The 24,934-nt window shown below is 42.4% G+C and overlaps 1 protein-coding gene across 3 annotated transcripts in view; it reads right to left on the reverse strand.

Annotated features, from left to right (window-relative positions):
* Positions 1-950: 950 nt before the first annotated feature.
* Positions 951-24,934, reverse strand: part of fhod3a (formin homology 2 domain containing 3a) — a 61,282-nt gene continuing 37,298 nt past the window's right edge. For 2 of the 3 annotated variants that reach the window (XM_078267496.1, XM_078267498.1), the window contains 22 exons: positions 24,280-24,391; positions 24,011-24,105; positions 23,503-23,646; positions 23,047-23,282; positions 20,971-21,078; positions 20,307-20,726; positions 19,337-19,396; positions 18,567-18,701; positions 18,108-18,158; positions 15,589-15,806; positions 13,468-13,764; positions 11,790-12,484; positions 11,257-11,397; positions 9,546-9,704; positions 9,014-9,196; positions 8,042-8,161; positions 7,621-7,782; positions 6,142-6,332; positions 5,421-5,625; positions 3,465-3,672; positions 3,177-3,344; positions 951-2,474 (listed from right to left, as the gene is read on the reverse strand). In XM_078267496.1, coding sequence (XP_078123622.1) covers positions 2,392-2,474; positions 3,177-3,344; positions 3,465-3,672; positions 5,421-5,625; positions 6,142-6,332; positions 7,621-7,782; positions 8,042-8,161; positions 9,014-9,196; positions 9,546-9,704; positions 11,257-11,397; positions 11,790-12,484; positions 13,468-13,764; positions 15,589-15,806; positions 18,108-18,158; positions 18,567-18,701; positions 19,337-19,396; positions 20,307-20,726; positions 20,971-21,078; positions 23,047-23,282; positions 23,503-23,646; positions 24,011-24,105; positions 24,280-24,391 — 4,191 coding nt within the window. In that variant the 3' untranslated portion in view covers positions 951-2,391. The remainder of the gene's footprint in view (positions 2,475-3,176; positions 3,345-3,464; positions 3,673-5,420; positions 5,626-6,141; positions 6,333-7,620; positions 7,783-8,041; positions 8,162-9,013; positions 9,197-9,545; positions 9,705-11,256; positions 11,398-11,789; positions 12,485-13,467; positions 13,765-15,588; positions 15,807-18,107; positions 18,159-18,566; positions 18,702-19,336; positions 19,397-20,306; positions 20,727-20,970; positions 21,079-23,046; positions 23,283-23,502; positions 23,647-24,010; positions 24,106-24,279; positions 24,392-24,934) is intronic. The other variant, XM_078267497.1, reaches the window with a different exon arrangement.

Consider the following 24,934-nt stretch of genomic DNA (forward strand, 5'->3'; position numbering starts at 1 on the left):
CCCAGTCGGAGCTGGTTAATGTGGCCCGGGAAAGGGAAGTTTGGGGTCCCCTGCTGGAGCTGCTACCCCCGCGACCCGACCCCGGATAAGCGGATGAAGATGGATGGATGGATGGATATATATTTTTAGGTGGCAAAAATATGTTTCATCATGCATTGGTACATCTGTCCATGCCTGTTTTGTAGGACTTTCCAGGATCAGCTTGTTGGCCTGAGACTTAAACTGATTCCATCACAAGCAAAGGAATATATAACCTAAAGATCAGGCCTATGTTCCATAGTCACTCAGTATACTATTCAACATATTCCATATATAGTTTTACCTCCAGGTATAAACATGCTGACTCATTCAGTATGTTGTCTCCATGTTTTAAGGCAGGGAGCTTACAGAAAGACATTACATGACTGGTTTAAGAAGCCAGGCCTTTAGGTTGGTTATTGGCAGTGCAGTTTGTTCCACAAGTGTATCTTTACATGTAGAGCATGGTCAGTAAACCTGTATAATGTTACACAGGTACATTACTTATTGATTGGTTTTAAATATGGCAGCACCTTTTAGTTTGATTACTTGATCCTTTGTGATCACCCTGCGCATGTAAACCCACCTGTCCTCTCGGGTTGATTTCCAAGACTTCCTGGGATTTGTGCTCTCCTTTCTCAAAAGACAGAAGCTTGTGTTTGTAGCCCTGCAGCTTCTTTTCCTTCAGCGTAGTCTTAACTCGCCATTAGGGAGGGGACCCAGCCCCCACAGCAGACCCATGGACACGGGTAGCACAGACAGAAGCCAAGTCACTGAAACAAAACAGAAGGACTCAACATTGAACTGCACAAGTACATTGTGCAGCAGTTTATGGCACCTCGTTAATCCAATGGTGGGTGAGTAGAGACACACCCACCTTCTAGTGTGTGTTCAAGAAGTGAAGAAGAATGCACATCCTTTTTTTTCAATTGTTTTTTTTTTTTTTATTGCGGAGTGTATATACACAGCATTTCAAGTGAAAGTGTATCATGTTCAGCTCACAACATTATATTTATGAAGCAATATTTCCCTGTTTTTGTTGTATTGTGAGAGGTGCAGATGGATACCTACATTATCCTTTTTTTATTAAACCTTTTAAGTTCATACAAAGTACAATATGTGACCAGAGTTCAAAGTAAATGCCCAGATACTGCTCCCCTCTCTCAGCACAAAGCAATACTTTGAAAAGACATATTTCAGCTATGACCACATCTTTCATTTCTTTGATCTTTTATTACAATTCACAGAATAGCCTCTTCTTACTCTCTCTCTCAGACTATAATACACATTTCTACAGAAATTACAAAAATAAAACATCACATGAACCGCACTAAACATGCACACTGTAGTACTACAGTACTTAGTACCTGGCAGCTGACAAGGGCATTTACACATTTTATGCAGAATTCACTGCATATCCTTCAAAATAGATTCAAATTTAAAAAAAAAAAAAATGTCTTTATCGCTTTGTCTTTTTTACACTTTACAAACAGTTCCTCTGAGATAAATACTTCCTTTTGTCCGTGCTTTGAATCAGTCGTTCATTTCAGTACAGAAACTATTGATGTTGAGTAAGGTGCAAGATGTCGGAGCATTGCAAATAAATATTTTGCCAAAATAAAAACGTTAATTGTATTCAACAGTCATACTCGATATAACTACACCTGTGAATGTGACATTTGTGAGTTATCTGAGAAGTAGGAGGTGACTAAAACAAGAGGGAGAGATGGCGAAAAGGTACAGTATCGTCCCTTTTAAATGAAAGGCACATATGATTGAAAACCCTTCACATTCCTACTAAACACGACTACACTCGTCACTTGTCGAACGTGCAGCTGCAGAAGCAAAACACAAATGTTCTTAGTGAGCCTCTTTGTTTGTGGTGATCTCTTGGGATTCTTTGAAACTGGAAAAGAGAAACAAATCAAACTTTCTCTTCAGCCCGTTAATCTTTACAACCGAAATTCACAGCTTAAATAAAGGAAAAATGGTGAAGTCACAGCTGCAGAAACTCACAAGCAAAAATGATCCCTTTGGACTAATGCAACATTTCCAATATAATATATGTTAAATGTATCCGCTCAGTGTAGAGGCAGCAGCACTGAATTTAAAGTTGAATACATCAGTTCTTTCATCTTTCTTCATTTTCTTTGTGTTGCATTAAAAAACAAAAAAAACACTATCGTGGCTGCAGCTTCATCACTCAGACACATCAGGCAAACTTAGCAGCTGGCGAAAACCTATGAAGGAGGCTGAGACTGGTGAAATACAACTCTGTAAAGTGTGGCGAAGGCAGACGGCCGCCAGAGATGTTGCTCCGAGGATTGTCGCTGTGTTTCCACAGCAACGACGACGGGAGGGAGGTTTGGATGATCACATTTCTGCATCCGGAGAATCGGTAAGTCCTAAAGCAAGAGCTTCCTCTGGGGTCAGACCGCTCTTCAGAGTCCGCCTCACTGTGAGGTGAGGAGAGGAGAGGATTTGTTATCACAGGGTCATCTGCTGTGCTAAAAGTGATGGTGTGTCCCAGTTCCATACTACCTTTATACAGTATGTAGTATAAACAAAGAGTCATAGTTTACAGCTTTTGCAGTTAGTATACAAGAAATTAACATACTTATTTATACTGTTTTACAATGAACAGTATACTTGCTCTCTTGTGAACTTTGAAACTGTGACTTTAAAATGCTATTGCCAATTACAGTCTCCACAAACACACCTGTGACTGTTCTGACCGTGCTACGTTCAAGTCTCACCTTATCTCACCCTAATGTCTGATTTAATGTCCAGCGCTACTCTGTGCTATTATTGTGTTTTGGTAAGTTCTCTCTTACTTACTCATTATCAAAATGTCCTTTAGCTCCAAAAAAAATCAGTTCCTACAATTCCTATAATGCTAACTAATAATGTATTTTATCAAGCCCTCCGTGCCTAACTAATCATTCACTTCTTCATGCCTTTGGGATCTTAATGCAGACTATCTCGAGCCCATCAGCAGCACATAAAAAAAAATCAAAAGGTTTAAAAGATAAGTCTGCATACCGACAGTTTTGAATATTCTTTATCTTGCAGTGGGTACACACACAACATAAGCAAAACCTGCTTGGAATTAGTATGTGGTATGGATTCGGGACAAAAGTTAAGCATTCAGGTCGTACATGACTTGCGGTTGGCCCTGGACCTCCTCCTCTCTCTGGGCTGGGCTCTGGTTCCTGGACCCTGAGTGGCCGACCTCACTATACGCTCCATGATCTCGTCTGCGTCAGCGTCCTCTCCACAGATCTGAGTGTCCTCCACGGGTGGGGTCCATGCTGGCATACTGCGACCTGAAAACATCGAGCAGAATGACAAAGGCATGAACAAAGAAACCCTTTATAGTGCTGTGGCTCTGGTTTTCAGGTTGACGTCTCTGTGTGACCCTGTAAGGAACTTCCTGTCAGCCTCACCTCCCCTTCCAGGCCGGGATCTTGTCCGTGTACGAAGCCCTGGCACCCCGCTGGCCTCCTTGTCGCCGCCGCTGAGGCTAGTTCTCAGCACGGCTTTCATGTGCTCGTGCTCTTCAGCGTCCTCAGTGTGGCCCAGACCCTGAGAACGCTCGCCCTCCTGGCTGCCACTAGGGGCACTGTTGCTAATGCTGGAACCATACCGACCACACTGATGGGGAGGGACAGAATGAAAGAGAATAAGAATTTGACCGCTTGTATTTGAAGTATTTTTGGGCTTTGACTCAAACATGCCAAAGCTGAAGCATCAAGGAAACATCCAACCTGTGAAGATTATGATGCCTACTCTATTTTATTGACTGATCCATTCAGATGTTAAAATCAGTGAAAAGGAAAACTTTGAGGTAAAGTAGTCCAGTCAGGGTTAGTGCTTTCATGCACAAGCGCGCGCACACACACACACACACACACACACACACACACACACACACACACACACACACACACACACACACACACACACACACACACACACACACACACACACACACACACACACACACACACATGCAAACAGACAGCCCTTATGCTGATACCTCACTCTCCTCTTCCTCATCAGACTACAGGGGAAAAAAAGAATGAAAGTCAAAGAAAATGAAGAATAAAAGCAGCTGTACATTTTGTTAAGGGACTGTTGGTTATTTATTTCAGGGGCCACCGGAGAAGTTTTGGGACCTTTAGTCAAAATAGATCTGATCCTCCCTTCACCAGCAACACATCTTGGATCAATTTATTGATGCCTTCTGTAGTGGGTTGCGCTTGCAGATGTACAGATAGCCATTGTTTTTTTTTTTTTTACAGCCATGGTATATGTGACTAAACCTCTGCATTCTCATCCTACGTATCACACTCCTCTGTTATGGTGTGGTGGCCATTTCAGTAGATTTACTCACTAACATTGTTGTGGAAACACAATAAGCATGAAAACTAAATACACACTTCCTGCATTACTTCAAATACTAAGTTACTCATCTAGTAAACTAGTATTCACATGAAATAAAACAATAAAACATGGAGACCATTCAACAGAGCACACTGGGTAATAACAAATCCAACACTGGTTGCTATGGACTCATCACTAGGCTTTCTCAGTCATTGTATATTTTAGCATATAGGTAAAGCTGCCAAAGGTGAACATTATCCATAACTCCATTTCTCAGACGAGCGTCAATTTGGGAGCTTGCATGCTACCACTCCTTCCTCCTCAAAAGCCTTGAAAAGGCTGTCGTTTATATACATATATCATCACCGGGACTGAAAGGATATTTGAGTCGGGTATGGCTGCAGCCTAGAGACCTCCCGTCTCATGCCCTCCTGGCTTGGTGCAGTCCGGAAGCTTTGACTTTTCAAAATAAAAGCTTGCGTCTGGTCCGTTATGTTTTCGTACGGTGTTTTGGATGTTTTTGAACTAAACAGTACGGCAATCATGCTAATGAATACAATTATTTTTTCATCAGATGTCTTACTTACAACACGATGGAGCTAGCAGGAATTGAGCGGGATTTATTCCGTTTGGGAAATCCCACGGCCTCTAAAGCTACAGTTCAAATTGTCTGGCTGACTAAACAGGGAGGGACCCATCTGCTAGCGATAGGAGCAGAGACTGAGACAGCTACATGGAGCTGCATAGATAAATATGCACCAAACAAACCACTTTGAAATGTTGCTGTTTTCATGAATACAAAAGTTCGGTGACCCTACCCCCTAGACTAAACCCTCCCCTCAACAAAGAATAGAAAGACATGACCCTCCCCTATTTTCCTCCGGTGGTCCATTCCATAAATACCAAACGGTCCCTAAGAGAGCTACAAATAAATAGAGTTTGTGTGTGTGTGTGTGTGTGTGTGTGTGTGTGTGTGTGTGTGTGTGTGTGTGTGTGTGAGTGAGTGAGTTGCTCACAGGAGCGTTGACGTCTATGATCATCTTTCCTCTGGTCTTGTTGCGTTCGCGGTGGTCGGCTCGTTTCTGTTTCTGCTGCAGCACGCGGTCTCGAGTGGTTCGGTACTCCAGCGCAAACTCGCTGAGGATTTTACTGAACCTGTGGACGCTGACCTCTCTCACACTGTAGGCCGGATGGCCGAGGAACAACAGGAAGGAATGGAACCTGGGAGAAGGTAGGGGGAGGAGGGGAGATGAGTCCTTTTAAAAGTCCTTTTCTCCAGCTGTAATGCCATTTTATAATTGTTAGGTCAGTGTAATTTCGGCTGTTTAAGAATTATTCCAAAATGTTTACTACACACTAGGAATTTTATTACTATTCTACTTATGAGCAAATGTAATTTTACAAGTTAAAATAGTGTTGAGATATTATATTTCCAGTACTCATTAGCAATAATTTCATTAAACAAATCACATAATAGTAGCTAGTTAAATAAATAAGCATTTTATTCTGATCATATCACTACTTAACGATAACTAGCAGCTAAAAAATAATGACTAGTAGTATGTCATAGTCCAGTCAGTTTATATATACTGAGACATCAACATTTTTGGTTTCACTAGACATTTGGTGAAATGCAACTGGAGTAAAGAAAAAGAGAATGTGTCAGTAGCAGATGTTCTAGCAGTAAAAAAACGTTCTGCGACACGGACTAGGAGAGACGGTTGTGAGGGGAACCACCTGTTGATGATCCTGCGATGAACAATCTTGAGAATGATAATCCTCTCAGCGCAGTCTTTGAGGAAGTCAGACATTTTCTGCTTCAGCTGGGGCTTCATCTCATGCTTGGCGATCACCTTCAGGTGGTCCCATGAAGCTTTGCAGCGCCGCTCCATCTGACACAGGTTCTCCTGCAGCTGGTCGAAATCCACCTGACAGAAGAGGGGTCGATACACATAAGGTACTTTAATCCTAAACAAAATGTAGCAAGTCCTTTTTGTAACTGTATTGCTTCCCTCTACACTAGCTACACTGTGAAACACCATACAGGAATTAAGTGGGATCACCTAATCTTCCATCGTCAACGTAATGTAAATATAAATTATTATTTAAGTTCAAGTTAACAACTTCAAATTGACTTTTCATTTCCGGACAATTTCAGAACTTATAAAGGAGAGTTATTTCGCTTTGAAATGATGATTTCAAGGAAAAAATACTACTGAGTGTTCACTAAGAAGCATGATAGGCATATTGGCAGATGTCCCAGCATGCATTGTTTGAGGGCTTAATCTCTCCAGAGACTTTTCTTTTTTTTTGTAGCTTGAAAGAAACATATGTCATTGAAACATGCAGTTTCTTATGTGTGGGTGGGGGGTTCTGTGTGTCGTTTTCATATATATATATATATATATATATATATATATATATATATATATATATATATATATATATATATATATAACAATGTGTGGTATCATTTACCACATATCAAAATCCTGTGGGCTTGTATTTGTACTTGGAAAAACAATTAACAAAAGAATATTGTATATTGTATTTATTGTATTTATGCTCTGTTTTGTTATGGGCATTAAGGCGGGTATGAGCACTGTAATTTCCATTTTTATGGATGAAATAAACTTGACTTTGATGAAAGAAACATGCAGTTTCTTTACTACATGTTCAGTTGGTTGTTTCCTCTAATACTAATGAAAACAATGCTAATCATGAGGAAGGTTAGTATCCTCTTCAGTCCCTAACTCTGTAAACGTTTCATTTAAAAGAGGTCACTGGGTACAGCCTGACAAGTTATCTGTTAGCTCTAAGATTATTATGGCAAATGAGTAATGAATTCTTCAAACTGACAAAATGGAAAGTAAATTGTGCAACGTATCAGTCTGACTAGACAGTTGTTGATTGAACTTAATATCTATCGAGTTGGGTTCAGTTACTGTGACTTGCATTTTTAAAGGCATACTATGTAACTTTTCCCTCTTCGGTCCCCCTACAGGTTGTCTCATTGGAACTACAGCTCGCGCGGCTGTAGTTCCAATGAGACAACCTGTAGGGGGGGGGGGGGCAGAAGAGGGAAAAGTTACATAATATGCCTTTAAGGCAGCACGGGAAGTTATGTTTAATTAGAACCAGCTTGAAAAGCGTTCCCAATTTAGGAATGCAAAATAGTACATGTACAAGCTTTTTATGAGTGAGTGCGGAGCGTACTTTTGCAGATCGTGTGATGGCTCCGATCTCGGAGTAGAGGTCAGTGCTCTGAGGGAAGTTGTCCACCACGGCAGAGCAGGCGTGATGCAGCAGAGACTGCTTATGAACTGTGTCCTTCACCTCTGGAACCTTCTCCAAATAAGTCAGCTCGAAGCCTTTAGCCTGGACACACAACCAAAGAAATAGCGTTTGAGCAAAGAATATGTCTGAAGTACTATTATGAGGTACATGTGTTCTCACCAAATTAGAGTAGCTATCGTATGTGATGTCATTTTTAATCTACAAATTAAAGGCTTGGAAAACCCACACAACAGTAAAAATGCTAATTATCTCTCTACAATTACCACAAACTACTGCTACAAACAAAAAGAAGCTTGTCATTATGACCCGGTGTGATGAACCGGTAATGGTCATGACTCACGTTGGTGCCATTGAGGAAGTTTCCTATAGAGAGCAGTGTGGAGAGGATGTAGCGCAGAGTTTTGTTCTTCTCCAGCTGTTCCATACCCTCCTTCAGATCCTGCAGCGGCTCTGCAACTTCCTGAGAGGAGGAAAACACACACATCATTAGTTGAGTCAATTAAGACTCCCCGAAAACATGTGCTTCTTTAATCTGCAGTCGTAAAAAGTGGTGAACAGGTGCACCTCGTCTCCCACCGCAAATCATCTGCGCTTGTTTGAGGTCATGAGAGGTTGTTTAAAGGCCGCCGTCTCGGTCAGCCTTCGCTATCAAACATGCTTTTGATTACATGAAGCGTTTGTTTTTGTGCAGCAGGTTTCTCTCGTGTGCGCGTGTTTGTGGGCCTGCACGGTATGTTGCCCTCCATTAAGCCTCCCGCTACCACACCGTCCCACAAAGTCGAGTCAGGAATGTCGCTCTGCCAAACGTGCGGTCAGGAATCCTGCCTTTCACGGAGATGAAAGACGAGTGCGTCCTGCGGAAAGCCGTAAAATTTACAGGACAGAAACGGAGGGGCGGCGTGTTTTTCATTCTCTGGGTTTTGACTTTGAACTTCTCCTGGATGCATTCTTCGCCCGGGTAAAACAAGGTGTGCCAGAGGACGACGAGGTGCCGCTAATAAGCGTGCATATTTTGTTATGATGTAACTATGTTGATGATTTGCGGATGTTGTTTGTACCAAAAAAAGGATGTTGATACTTACTGACATGGGCATAAGACACACGCACGCACGCACGCACACACACACACACACACACACACACATGCTTTGCACATTTACTTAAACCTTTATAGTGCAGAGTTCATTTGGCTTTGTACAGTATGTCTGTTTCTGCTTTAATAAAGCCACATTCACTTGCTCAGTATGGTTTTAAATGTGTGTTTGGTTTGGCCTTCCCTCCTCTACATTTTTCTCTACATGTTTTTACAAACCTTCTGGGTTGCCTCGTAGTCCATCTTGAAGGCCCAGAGTTGGAGTCGGGCAGAGAGCTCGCTGATGGAGGACAGAGTGAGGAGGAACTGCTCTGCTGAGCCCAGCGGGACATCAGGGTTGGCCAGCTGGGCCTCCTGGATCTTCTGCTTCTCCTCCTCTGTAGGGATCATCGTCAGGATTTTCTAAGGGCAGGGACAGAGTGGGATAAGCAGTATATGGGTGACAGGTGTCATTTAGAAGATGAAGGATTTGGGGAGTTTAAAATAGGTACATCACATCATTGTAAGTTTGGGTTTTGCTTGTTTTATGCTGGTTCATGATAATGTTTCCTCACCTCATGCTTTAATTGCCTGTGTGTGTGTGTGTGTGTGTGTGTCTGTGGGGTGGTGGAGGGGACATTGTCTCTGTTTTTATGATGTGAAGCACTTTCAGTTGCATGACCTTTGAATGAAAAGTGCTATACAAATAAAGTTTGATCAATTGATTGATTGATTGACTTTCTTCCCGTTCACTACTGTCTGTATCTCTCACCTCTATGCCCTCCTTGTTAAGCGCATACTCATCAAAGTTAAGGATGGCCGTCTTGATAGTGCGAGGAGGAGGCAGCACCGTCAGACCGATGTTGATGGCGTTACTCCTCTTGGAATCCAAAACGATGATCTCCTGACGCTTGCCGTCTGCTGCTGTTTTCTAGGACACGAAAATACAGAGAGGGTCTGTGTGGTCTGCTTTATGGGCCTGTAAGGATTAAAGGGATCATCCCTCCGGCTACATTGACTGCAGCTGTGGGAACTATATGTGAGTAGGAGCAGGAAATACCATAATAGTTAACACTATATGATGTGTGTTTATGTGGGGTTTTGCATAAGTCTGCAGTCACATTGTCACTGTATGTGAACATATGACCTCAGCAGCACTTGAGGCCATTATAAGCTATTAATGGAAGGAAGTCGTAATGTGTGAGCACATAAAAAGGTAACAGAGTAGGTGCTAAAACCTGGTTACTGCCACTAGGAAGTTATATACTCACCATACGGAGACTGGGAGACTTACACAACAGTGCAACTCTGGCACTATTGAGTTGTTACATCATGATATGTGAGACTAATGTCATATTTAAAGCATACTTTTAGTGATCAAAATATTTATATTTAAGTATTTTATAGAAATACCTTAACATACTTGTTGTTGATGGGATGGAAAGTGTTCTGCGAAATATAAAATAGAGCTAAAGGCAAAATATTAAAGATTTCATTTTTAACCCTTGAGTTAATGGGATGATGTTGGGCAGATTAATCAGACAGGGTAATACTGGTAAGAGCAAACTTTAAAAAGACCTTAGAAAACTAGCAAAGACTGGTGGTAACTAAGAAATACACATAACCAAATTATACCAACCAAGTAGATGAAATTGGTTTGAACCCTGCAATATCTAATCTTTATTATCGAAAACACATACTTAACATTCTGATGAGTAAGGTATGATAACCATAGAACCTAAAGAAGGGAACAAAGGAGAGTCTGCTAAAGCAATATCAGTTTGCTCTGACCTTTGATGCTTTAACATTCCTCATTAACTGAATTAGGGGGCTCGAAAGAATCAGGGGCTCGAAGTTCAAAGTGTGAGAGGCCGGATTTCAGCTCCCCATCTTAGCGGACCATACTTTTCTTATTTAGAGGCTTTGTGAGAATTATGTAGGATTCAAACCTGCCATGTTTGATGAGGATCAGAACACTAGTGACCTCGCTTAACCCTTAACACATCAACTTTCAAACTCATGGGCTGTGTGGCTGGCAAAAGCAACGTTTTTGTGATAAAGCACCAGCCAAATTGCACAGTTTATGTGCATTCACATGTCATGACCAATTAAAAAAGGACATGACTCCTGCCAAACTTCTGTAGTTGAGTAGCTGGTAAGACTTTAAATGTGTTACATCCCTAATGAGGTGACCAGAAAACACGGCTGTCTCTCCCCTAATCAGTAACAAAAATGTCAGATTTTTAATCTGGTATGGTTGCACCACCTTTAGGCACTGCTGACAAATTAAAAATGTAATATAACTTTTGTCAAACTCCAATTACTGTTCAGTCCATCATGTGGGATGTAAGATGAATGAAAAAAATACATGAATAATAATAATTCATAATTAATAATAGTTGGGTTAGTTAATGCATACAGGTACATTCAGTATCATACAATGAGAAATCTCTCTGAAGCTGGTTCAGGCATTGGTTGTTTACCTTTGTAACTGGTATTTCCTTTGATTTCGACTCAAACAGGTGTTCCAGTTTGGCTGTGTCCATTTTCACTGGTTCCAGTTTGGACCAGAACGAGTCTCCACTCCGCTTATAATCCCTGTACTGAGAGTCTGCGGGACGCACCTAATCACAAACCGCAGAAATGGACTGAATTAGGTGGAGAGATGTGTTGGACTCCCATTTCCTGCAATAAAAGCATTCTTGATCTGCAGAACTTCTGTCCAACCAGCAATACAGGCCAAATACTTCTGACAAACCAAAAAGGCAAAATATGACTTAATATGACCTCAACACACAGAGACAGTGATACATGTAGCCTGTCTGCTTATCAATCAGCCTGTCACTGTTTATAAAGAAAGGTTAGTTATTGAACTTAAGAACATTTACATTATGGCATATCAAATCTTTGAAGAAGTTGTCAGTTATTATCTTCTGGATAAATGACTTGTAACACTGGATAAAAAGTGGGATAGTTGTACCCGACTGATGGAAATGGTAATCGTATCTTGACTCACCTCGCTCCAGAAGAGCCTGATTGTCTTCTTCTTCTTGTTGAAGAGAGGAGGCTCCTGGGGAGGAGGCACTGGAATTGAGGCACTAAAGGAAGGGGGAGGAGGAGGCCTCATAATTCCAATCAAGGGAGGGGGTGGGGGGCAGCTGCCTAGCATGGGTGGGGGCGGAGGGAAGCGGAGGATGCAGGGTGGAGGAGGCGGCGGGGGCGGGAGGTCACTGCATTCTCCCATCAAAACAGCATCCAGAATGTCTTTGTCATCTTCCTCCGTCAGGTCGGTGAAGTTAATGTCCCCGATGCGCAGCTCCCGAGGGCTGGCCAGGAGCTGGTCCCAGATCGTGTCCGATTCCTTTTTGGGTGGGGGAGGAGGGGGCTCGTTGGCTGGGACATCCAGGTGAGGGGGGGTCGAAACGAGGTCTTTGATCAAGTCTCCAAACCGCTCGGCGAACGGTCGGATGGTCCCGTGGTGCTCGGATTTCTCAGCCTCCTGCTCATTGCCCAGTTGCACGCCAGCATCCTTCTGGCTTTCTTTGTCCTCCCCCTCTCCTTTCTCTTTCTCTTTTTCCTTCTCCACGTCCTCTTCTTCCTCCTCCTCCTCATCACTGGGCTTCTTGTCCTGGGAGTACAGCATGTCCAGCATGAAGAGCTTGCTGTTGAGGAGTTTGCTGCACTGCTCGTTCACCTCTGCCTCCTTAAAGCCTGAGAAGGAAAGTTGATGGGGTTAAGAAGAGAGAGAGATATAAGAAAGAGTGCACATTAAAAGAGCTATTAGTATTAAGGTTTTTTGGTGATCTGAAGACATAACATTGACCATGTAATCAGGGATATCTTGGCTTGGGCTTGAGAGATAGAATTTTAAACAGCAAGCCTGCAACATAAACTGGAGGTGTGGTGTTTGAAAGAAGTGGGCATTTAGGAGATGGGAGGGGTCTACTGAAAGAGGCTATTGAGTCGTGTTATGGTAACTGGTGTTTTTGGAGCTTGACCTTTATGAATTGTCATGTATTTTTTTTCCTCTGTCTCCGTACATTCGCAAAACTTTACCCTTTTTCTTTTATGGCCCAGCATACAGTGCCCCAACTCTAAAACCTGATTGACACTTCTCTGGGCTGCATCTGGGCACGAGCACAAGGGTCACTCCGAGATATTCGTGTTGATATTTCTTTTATACTTGTAAGCAGTATGTTTAAGTTGGTTTTTCGTTTTGAGCATGCCTCCCAAAAGGAGTTGAATTAACCAAAAAACCCTGCTTGACACACCATGTTGAGATTTGGGAGGTGTGCCCGTCGAGTCCTGTGCGAGCCTCTGTCCATGGTTTTGGGACAACAATAGACTGCTGGTCTTGACTTAAAGTAAGGTTTACATTCACTGTTTCTCACCAAAATGCAGTGTTACATCCATGTCCACCGACTCATGAAGACATTGCTCGATAGCATTACTAGTGGTTAAATATTTCACGCTGTAACTTAAAACATGACTTTACTGGTGTTAAAGTTTTGAATAAGGGTGATGTTTTATATATTGCCAAAAACATCCATCTTAACAGGTAATTTAGTGACACATTAGTTGAGAATATCTTAACTCTGAATACTAATTCAGTATATGTCAGAAGCAACTTACTGACTTAAAACTTGGAAATGTAACTTGAATGTTATTTCACAATGCAGTACCAAACTACCCACCATTCTGATTGCTCCCCCTCTCCTCTCTCTCCAGAGTGCTGCTGGCAGAGGAGATGCTGGAGGCCGAGCAGTTGTCCTTCTCATTCACTTCCTCATTCTGTCGTTCTTTGTCGCTCAGGATGCCGCTGTCCTCCTCCGCCTCCTCTTTCTCCTTCTTCGGGTCCTGCTCACACTCCTCGTCTTCCTCCACCTTGTCTGCTGCTGCTTCCTCCTGTACTTCCTCCGGCACTTCCTCCTCTTCAGCAGTGGCCTCTTTTTCCTCTGTTTCTAGACTGGCACTGGAGTCATCAGCCTCTCCTGTCACCAAAAGCATCAGTGTTACTTTATTCTCTAAGATGCCCATTTACAATCTGCAATGAAATACAGTTTGGCATGTGACATGGCTGTCTTTGAGTTCTGCACATGGGACACTCCCGTATCAACACACATTCACACGTACTAATAAGACAAACAAAAACACACACCCATACACTAATGTAAACAGTACGGCAGGTACAGAAAGCCAGGTTGTTGCAGGACCAGGATATGAACAGGAAATGAAGAATGAAGTTCCTGTTTATGTCACACACACAAACACGCAACTCCATAGTACAGTCCAGGTAGTGATGCAGGCGGGGTTAGAATAACAGGACACGGTGAGGCCTCATATACTTGCCTAAGTGAGCTACAGTACCTCCGCTCGTGGCTGTGCATGCACTCAGCCCCAAAACAAGGCTTTTTTCTTGCACAAGATGTTTTGGCATTACACTTTCAAAAAGGTCTTTCAAAAACCCATTTGACCCTTTCACCCATATCCTTTCTCTGTGTTTTTTTTCTTCTCCTTCTACCCCCCTGATGGTGTCCCCTCCTCTCCCTCAGTATATTTTCCCCAATTCATCTCCCCTCTCCTTCTTTTGCTCACGCCAGAATGCTAATGTGAACGGCAGGCTGCAACCTGAAACAATTTAGGGTTAAGAATGATTGCTTTCGGGTGCACTGTTGGGACTTGAACTGACAACCTTTTGGTTTTAATTATAAGTCCCCAAAGTATTAACTAGTCAAAGTCATACAAATACTCTGAAAGCTTTAACACACAACCTTAAAGTTTGAATCCTTTAAAGACAAACTCAAATTCTTTCAGCAATAACTAGTGAATGTATTTACATTCAGTATATTATATATATATATATATATATATATATATATATATATATATATATATATATATATACTATATATATATATATATATATAAAGGAAACAATGCATGTATGCAATCCAGGGTTTTTTGCAATTTTATCTCATTGATATTAGCCTTGAGAGAAATTGTTCATCCAAATACTTTTACAAAACAATCTATGGTCATTTTCTGCATTCATTTGACAGCAGATCATTTTTAAATATTACATGAAATAATGGAACAAGACCGCGAGAGGCTGCAAAACTCTTCAGCAAGGTAAGAAAATCGGTTTCCTGTGCCCTGCAGTGTCTGCTGCTGTTTACTAGAATTACTTACAGTGTGCGCAGCATGAAATCAGATTGCGGTTTCAATTATAATTGGCTGACTTCCTTTTTAAACAGGAGTTTGTTTGGTATCACTGTAAACAGATGCACCAGTTACACCTCTACTGTTGTATTTTTGCAAAGTAGCTACTCACGGAGTGTTTGTTGTCGCAAAATCAACCCTGACTGAAAGGATTCTGACTTTAAATTGTGTTAAATTCAATCTTTCTACCACCATTATTAATTATAAGACCAAAACATGTTTCCTAGTTAACCCCATTCAATTCATATTTTTAAAAGTAGAAATAGTGGTAGTAGTGCTAACAGTATTAACAGGAGAAACTGTCGTAATCCTAGTAGTAGAAGCCATAGTAATACTGAATACACAAAACATAATAGATGGCATTTGGCTACAGTATTGTAATTAAATCATCAACACAAACAGGAGATGTTGTTACATTTTACAAGACTATGTTTAGTTGACTCAATGTCAGTTTTGGGCCTCGTCGCCTAAGCATTTTCGACTTGTTAATAACTCACATCCCCACCATGTTATTAGTAAATACTGTGGTAGTGTGTCGACATATGACAGCTACTCCATCATACTATACTATGATACCGTATTCTCAGTTGTCCTACCAGTCTCAGAGGGTGTGTAGGCAGTGGCGGGGGTCCCGGCTTCGGGGTCAGCCTCTGCGTCCTCCTGGGAGGCGAAGGAGGACGGGGTGCTGCTGCGCGATGACGAGGGCCAGGCCTCCGCGGGTTCAAAGTTCAGGTTGAGGTCAGGGCGAGTCCTCGACACCCGGACGTGCTCCCTCTCGTACTCCTCCGCCGCCAGACGCTCCACGTTCTTATACCTGAGAGAGAGGGGGAGAGGATTAGAGGAGGCAAGAAGCAAAAATAGAGTCAGAGACAATGCACCTTCTGTCTTGCCTTTCTCAGCAGTGCTGCTCTAAGTTTTGGTCTTTGCCAAATTTACTTGAATTTATAAGAAACCTGTTTCCTTTAAAAACAAACACTCATGCCACCTCTTCACTCTATAAGCCCACTGCACTCCTCTACCTCGCCCCATTTGTCGCCGACAAAGCATTCACAAACGCATTCATCACTCGTTTCCTGCAGTCAAGAGTTTCACCATCCTGCTGTCCTCTCCTCTCCTGTCTAGCTAAATGCTCAGTTATAGCCAGCAGTCCAAATATGCAACCAGAGGGAGTTTGGAAAAGAAGAGACTGTGTTAGGGAGGAGGGTGGAGAGGAAAGGAGAGCGACAGGAGAGAAGAATGGGAGAGATGGGGAGAAGGTAATGTTAGTTTGGCTGCTGAAAGGCCAAACATCAGACGTGAATCAGAGTAAACCTGTTCAAGATGTGCCTCGATCAGTTCTCCTCCCTTGTATTTTTCCCTTCTCTTCCTGTCCTCTCTCTTTCACCCCATACCAAACTTTACCACTCAACTTGCCAGCCAGAACCGAGATTTAAGGCACTAAGTCTCTCTCTCTCTCCCTCTCCCTCTCTCCCTCTCTCTCTCCCTCCCTCACCATACCATGAATGTGTGGAGCTTCTGTTCCGAGTTCATTAGCATCAGACCACTTCAGACGTCTGAAGAAACTGGATACCAATACATGTGTGTGTTTGTGTGTGTGTGCATGTGATTAAGAATAATAAAGAGGGAGTGAGTCAGCTGTGTGTTGTGTGCTTCAACTTGGACCAAAAACCTTCAAAATGCTGTATGTCTTAAAACACTTAGAAAACAAAAAGGAGTTCAGTGATTGGCACATGTCCGCTATATCCACTAACATGGAGGGGGCGGGATTTATGACCTATGCTGGGGGCGATCGGGATGTTTTGGCTTCACTTAAACAGTCTATGCATCAACCCCTGATTTAGACCAAGAGTCTACAGCCACGCTAGCGGCTCTGTGAGGCTATATGTACGGTAAAGGTGCTGTGAGCTAAATGCTACTAGCGACAACATCAGCATGCTAACATGTGTAGCAGGTGTGATGTTTACCATGCTCACCATCTTAGTTCGGTGTGTTAGCATGATAACATTTGCTAATTAGCACTTTACAACTAGCAACTAAGCAATTTGCAACACATAGTACGAATGAGGCTGATGGGAATAATAGATTTGCAGGTATTTGATCATAAGCCAAAGTTCCAAGGAGAAAAAAAAAATTAAGTTCAGTGGCTTTAACAAACCAAAAATATTTGCGACATGCTTCAGGAATCCAGTTTTAGTCCAACTCTTGTATGTACGCCATTAACAATGTTTTTTGGACTCAGTTGTCTGTCATTTAGGCAATCATATTTCACGCAAGTCCTTTCTGTCCAGGTGTTACAGTGCTGTATCTTGTCAGACAGATGCGTACCTCAGGGAGGTGAGCTGGGGGGAAAAACTCATGTTTTCCTGATAACCGTGAAATACACCATAAATACATCAACCACTCTAGGATACATCTCCCACATGCTCACTCAGCAGCTCTTCTCCTTTTCTGTCTTAAATATCTGTCCACCTCTGTCTGTATTGTGCTTGATTTCTCTGCAAGTTGTTGAATCAAACTCAAGTCTTTCTTTTGCTCTATCGCCCTTTATTTCTTTTCGCTCTGAAACTTTGTATTACTGTATCAACGGTGCTTTAAATTGAGGCTGAAAGAGGTCTGAGCCTACAGGAAAAGCTACAGCACTTGGCACAATACATAAAGCTATTGTTTTCTATTTGTTTTCAGGTTAAAAAGGTTGGACTGAACCACTATGTATATATATGGCTGCACGAGTACACAAAGAGATAGATTTATTAGCTCTTATGAGAATTCTTTGTGTGCCTTTAAACGTACATGAGTACTTGAGTAAAACGTGTGTCTGTGTATGTGCACGTGCATTGAGTGTGAAAAAAAACTTGACCAATCCTGGAATCTGTTTTTCTCACAGCATGCAGCCAAAACAATTAAGCCGGCAGAGCGCGGCAGTTAAAACACGGCTCTTCTTAAGAAAAGAGAAAACAGGCAGACAGACCAAAGAGAATTGGTCTGTCCCCCACTCTCCAACCTTTTTAATCTGAAAACAATTACCGAGCTTCCCAAACCAAAGGCTGAAACATATTCCCTGCGGGTTCAGCTGTTCTGTGAGTATGTGTTGTTTTGATTTAGTGCACACCCTTACCTCTCCTCCCGTGCAAGCCTGGCCTCTTCCATTTTATCCACATAGTCGCGGCTGTGAGAGACACACAAACAGAACATTTTAAAAACAAATAATCCTACCCTACACCAGGGTGGGCCTCTGTAGACCTGCCAGTGTGAATATGAAACATAATTCCATATTTTCTTCTTATCTTTTTGTATGGTAAAATCATCCTTACCGCACACTTAATCGTTTTCTAAATATATAAAATTCAGATATTTTCATTTAGATTTTTGCACTAGCAATTTACATGTCTCGTTTTTTAATTTGTACAAATACCAAAAGTGTAAAAATGACAAGTTGTGGTGAATGCTTATTTGCAGGACTGTTTCTTGGCGGAGTGCAGTGACTTCTGGGATTCATTTTTATGTAATCTATATTCTAATCTCAAACTGCGTACTGTAGGGCTCTTTAAAAAAAACAAAGCCAGCTATGCCTCACCTGTGCTTGTTCCTCTCCTCTCTCTCTATCCTCTGCAGTCTCTCCTCTCTCTCCACACGGCGGCGCTCTCGCTCAGCCGCCAGAGATTCCTGGTGTTGTCGGTAAGAGGAGGACAGAAGACCTCCCAAAGCAGGCCTGAAGGGGGGAGGGAGGGAGAGAGAGAGAGAGAGAGAGAGAGAGAGAGAGAGAAAAAAAAAAAGTTTGATTACACTACTGCACAGTCAGTGTGATGCTGTGATTCCCAAGCAACATTTGCGGTTTGTACATCGCTCTACATCAGCACAGTGTGATAATAAACCATGCACAAAGGATTTTGACGATGTTCCTTAATAAATGCATCATTGTGTTTTCATCTGCTAGTTTTTCCTGAACTATTTTAATCTGCTGCACCATTGCGATGCAATGTGACGGTAAACAGCTAAATATGTTCGTGAACATAACACATTCTCCTTGCATAAACAAAACTTCTATATGTGTAAGTATGTATGTAAGCAACACGCCATAAACTATGTTTTAATGACTGTATTCTCCATGGAGGTAATAGGAGCAGCTTCGTAACTGGGGAACCAGAGAGCTGAGATCACATTCACTTCAGTATGTCACCACCATTAATGCACCACATGGATGCACACAGACCATACTTGTTACACGTGTGAGTGTCGGCAACACATGAATATGTACTTGTATGTGAACATGTTTACAGTACACAAGTGTGTATTTTAAGAATGTTTTCGTGTACGTGTGCAGGCACATTGGTGCAGTCCTCTCACCTGGAGCTGGTGGGCGTATTCGGGGTGCTGTGAGAAGAGTTGGACACGAGACCTCCATTCCTGGGTGAGAGAAAGGGGTGAGAAAATGGGTGACAGTGAGTGACCTCTCCAGTCAACCAGTTACACGAGACAACATCAACCAGTGCCAAAGCTGGTGGCGAGGTACGAATGTGACACCTTATTACGTAACAAGTATACTATTGGAGCAACACCAGAGTGACCCTAATTCATCACGGCTGTGGTGTTTATTCCCTTATGTTTCTGGAAAATCCAGGCCAGGTGTCTCTCCTCACTTACCTCATCTGAAAAGACATTTATTATCAATATATTTACCTTGACTAGTCATTTAGCCAGTGTTAGCAGGCAACAGTTATATATATATATATATATATATATATATATATATATATATATATATATATATATATATATATATATATATATATATATATATATATGGTATACTTCATATGGAATACAGTCCTATCCAACAAGAAAGAAATCTTACACAGCAATACAGTGAATGGAGAAAGTAGAGCTGAGAAAATGCAACGTTCCACTAAAATAATCATACTTAGAAGCAAGGAGAGACTAGACAGATATACAAGTGCTGCTGTTCTTGAAAAGAAGGGAAAAGCTGTGGCTCTGGGAAACAGTGCAGACAAGTGCAAACTATCCACGCATTGACAGATTTAAGAACAAGAGACGTGAAGGAACAAATAGGTGATAATAAGAGAGTTGACAAGCTGAAGGTGAAAAGCCGTGCAGTCAAAGAAGTGAAAAGAACTGGTGAAAAGGGGGAGGTGATGAATAACAAAAGTGGTGCAAGGAGATACAGGCTGGTGCGAGGATAAAAGCCCGAAACAGAAGTGGAAATTGAAAAAGGAAAAGTGGAACGTTGAAGAGCTGCAAGGAAAGCTTTCTGTGCTTCATGAACTCATGGGAGATTGAGTTGTGTTGTCCGTCTGACCTGGGAGATGTCGTTTTGGGTGACTCCTCACTGGGTTTGGGCGGAGCCGGGGGCGACGGCTCCTCATCGAGGTCGTAGGAGAAGAGGTGGAAGGGTGAGTGGGGCATGTAGGGCAGGTGTTCGGGGGAGAGATGGGAGCTGCCGCGTGATGGCGGGCTGACCTCCTTGGTAGCCGGGACAGTGACGATGGACCTCTTCCTTGCCAGCAGCGTGGCCAGAAGAGAGGGTGGGGCTGGGGGGCTGAGAGGGGAGGAGACGGGAGGAGAGAAGGTGGGGGTAGAGGGGGAGTGGAGGATGGGTGGTGGAGGTGGTTCAGGTCGATTCCTCTGCTCGGACTCTTTTATATTCTCCTTTCTGGAAGTGATGGTGATGGACTGGACGGTTGTTCGGCGAACTATAGATGGAAGATGTCTGGCCGGGCTAGGAACAGAGGAATGGATTGAGAGGAATAAAAGGATGAAACGGCGCAAATGAAAGAGAAGTTGTACAATATGCACCTCACTGGAGGCGTAACCAAGTACATAGGCCACAAGGAGATCAAACCAACCAGATAACTGAAAACAGTGACAAAAGAGACTTTGTGGCTTTATATATAGACACCTTAGCTATTAGAAGACCACAGGACATTACTTCATTTCCATGTTACCACTATGTCCTAAAATACCTGAGGGTGGTCAGTTTAGACACTGTATCAGCCCCCTCCTGCTCATCTGAATCAGACTCAGTCACTGGAGTCTCGTCTTCCTCTATCCCATCCTCACATTCCTCCTCTCTGCAGAGGCGGGGGGGAGGGGATGGTGGAATATTAAAGGGTAGGATTGAGGGAAAGAAGATGCAATACATATATGATAAGCATGCAAATGGAAATCACCACTGAAGAAAATAAAGAGATGGAACAGAGGAAAAGCATGAAGATGATGAGATTGATGTGGAAATAATGTTTAAGGCTGCACTATCAAACCAAGCAAACATTAAAGACGCTCAAAGACAACAAACAAGGACATGACAGTCATAAAACTGAGATACCGTGATAGAAAAACAAATGGATTAAGACGAGAAAACACAACACTGAAAGTGGGGAAAAGGGGGATGAATGTTTACCATTACACACACACTCCATGCCTCCAGTTAGGAAGTTTGACATGCACAAATAGACCAGAAATGATGACAAGGAAGAGGAAAAAGGAATGCTAAGAGGAGAATAAGCCGTGGCTGAAGAACTGACTTGAGATCAGTGTCACCAAACAGTTTTGTCTAGTGAAACCAGATGAGCCTTGTTGCAGTCGAATCAGCGTGTGCTGCCAGGTGGCGTTCCACAAGACTCGAGCCGTGCGTGTGCGTGTGTGTGTGTGTGTGTGTGTGTGTGTGTGTGTGTGTGTGTGTGTGTGACGAATGGGACGGCCAATAAAATGTTGTGTTTGTTTTTCTGTGTGTGCATAATATGAAGCAGTCTCTGACAAAAACAACTTTCACCTATCAATTAATTCATTTAAACCACTATGCAAGTGGATCATACAACTACCGGTATGTACGCTTTAAAGCTACATTGTGTAAGAATTTCTGCCATCTAGCGGTGAAATTGTATATGACAACCAACTGAATATTACTTTCTAGCCCCTCCCATTCCGATCACGTTTTAACTCCTACGGTGGCCGTATTATTCCAAGAAGTACGACTTTGTCCGTGAGTGTTCCTTCCAGTGTAATAATAGTTTTACGTTTTTTTGGTACCATTTCATTGCTAACATCAGCTATCAGGTTCCCAAACGAATGCAAGCTAACGTAAGTAAAGTTTCAGCGTGATCCTCCATCTTCAACAAGCTTTCAAATCTGCCGGCAGATCGAGTAATCTCCCCCTGGCATTCAGAATACATAGGAGCGACTCGCTCGTATGTATTCTGAATGATTCTGAATGTCAGATTCTGCGCTTACGAGAATACTTTGATTAGTTGGTGGAAGTAATTACACATGAATGAGCACATATTTGTGAAAGAACAAAGGAGCTTTTGCTAAGAATCAACTCAAAACATTACACAATGGAGCTTTAAGATACAAATGTGTCCTAGAATGCACACTCTTGCATACAACCGCCATTTTAATACTAACAGAGGCATGGGACAATCTGCTTTCGTTCATGTTACACCCTGACAGGATAAAGAGATGAAGGGAGGAGGACATAGAGAGGAAATATTTACCTGTGGTAAACAGCTACAGTACAGCCGGCACAAAATTCCCCTTTTTGTGCATACACACACAGCACTGAAATAACGTGTAAGCTTGTATTAGAATTACAAACTCTGAAGGCTCGTGCAGCTGCTGAGAACTTTTTTTTATTTCTTTTAGTGGAGCACAAGTCTGAACCAGTGCAGATTAAAAACCCCACTGAGAGTGCTTTATGTGACATGAGACACACTGGGAGCTGTTAACAGCATGGAGGTGAGGAGCAGCGATAGGAAAGCATGGGCAGAGGGCCACAGAGATCAGCAGGTCAGGTTTTTGAGAGACCTTTTGAACTTACATGGATGGGAGGAAACCTGACAGTGCTCTGGAGCAGAAAGTGTTGGTACAAGACGGTCAGAACTTCTCCATTAGGCTCAGTTAAGACGTGCGTGTCAAAAGTGATGACTAAATATTTGGCACCAATCATTCTTTATACCTACTGAAACCAACCCCTTTATGACACTATTTTTGAATCAATGAAAACTTGTTAACTCTGACACTCCATTTTCCTCCTCTCTCACCTGTCACTCATGTCCCCAGGTCTCTGTCCATTGAAAGGCTGGAAGCCGTCTCTCTGTGGGGACGCAGGGCTGCAGGGGGAGGCGTGACCGGATCGCCCAAGGGAGGCTCTGCGGCTCCGCCTTCTCTCCAGGCCACGCTTTTTATCCCCGCCCCCAAGGCTGACTCGTCGGCGGTCCTGGCGTCCCGTTGGTGGAGGCTGGCTGTCATCGTCACCGTCTTCATGCCGCAGGGTCATCTGGGGGAAAGTTGATTGGGTGTGAAGTGGGAGCGGTGACAGGTGCATTACACAGGGAAATTCAGTATAAAGCAAATGTACTATAAATACTGTATGGAGTCATATTTACTGGATGTGAACACTGTGCGTCACTAACTAGCTGAAATCTGATCTTTATTAAAAGGCAAGTGTCAGCTTGCAATATTTTCCTTGTGAACTTATGATTTTTTGTGTCTCGAACCTCATAGATGTTGAGCTGCTCAACCAAGTCCAGATCGGTGCCTTTCCGCCCCAGATGTCTTTGGGACACTGTCTCTATGTCCTGTTCCTCCAGACTATCCAGCATATCGTAGAATGAGTCCTGATCAGGCAGTGCTGCAAGCGTCTGCAAAAAGAAAAGATGGAACTGAGGTTTAAACATTTTGGTAGCTAAAGTCGTTGGTAGCATATTTAGTTATCTATTTTGGCTGGGGGAGAAATTCCTGAGACACCACTATTAAAGCATGTTAAAAAAAATGTTATGGGAAACCTTGTTATGGGATATCTTGTGCATAACTCAAGAATTCAAAAACAAAACACTCAATTAAAAAATTAAATGAATGAATGAATGAATGAGGAAAGAAAAGGCTTAACATTTTTTAAGTACCAGTGGTCATAGTAGAGTTATATTTTCTTGTATCCAGTTCTTAGAAAGTGAATGATATAAAGCACATAAACAGTCAGTATACAGACACTACAGACATGCAGACCTTATTAATGAGGGTCATGGCGTAGACCAGCAGCTCTGTGTCCACTCCATCCTTCTCATGCAAGATCTCCATAGTATTGGACCACGGCTTACATCCTGGAAATCAGTCCATGACGAATAAAAACATGAATTACTTTGTCACTCTCTACCCAACCACCCCTCCATAAATGTCAACCTGGGCCAGAAACCAGTAACAGTAAACAGCACAGGCTAACAGAATAATGAATGACAAGTTCCTCAGCAGCTGGTGGCATGTTGACTTATTTATACCTCTCTTGGTGTCCACAGAGGTGATAGCTTCTATCAGCAGCGGGCCGTTGGACTCGGAGTACTCCACAAACACCAACAACAGCTTCAGAGTTGTTTTCACCACCAGACGGAACTAGGGTGGGGGGAGGGATACAAGGTTAGAAACTCACACAGAGACAAGAAAGAATACAAACAATGGAAATATTATGTCATCATGTTGGAAATCTGTTATTTTCCCCTCTGCTCGCATCATGATATATCTTTAAATCATCCTTATATTATTTTATTACAGTATTTCTGGAATTCACATGATATAGATTTAGCAGAATTGGCATTAAGGAAATTCATATACACCTTCTTTATTTATTTGTGTACTGTATGTGTATATCTGTAAATAATATAATGTCTACGAGTTCCTCTACATTACAGTCCATGTTATATATGTTTTTGTTTAGATGGCTCAATGTAGAGGATTTAATTATAGGTAAAGATAGGAGAGCATTTGTTATATATTGACGCTACCTAGCAGAGTTTCAGGAGCAGGGCCACACCTCAAAGACGCCTCTTCCAGTATTCCTATAAATACCCACCTAACCCTCTCCTCTCATTCGCTCCCGCATTCTGCACCCCTCCCTCCCACCCTCTTTCTGTTCCTCTCCTTTCTCCTCTTCTTTAG

This window comes from Sander vitreus, chromosome 14 (assembly GCF_031162955.1).
Source record: "Sander vitreus isolate 19-12246 chromosome 14, sanVit1, whole genome shotgun sequence".
In the NCBI taxonomy this organism is placed as follows: domain Eukaryota; kingdom Metazoa; phylum Chordata; class Actinopteri; order Perciformes; family Percidae; genus Sander; species Sander vitreus.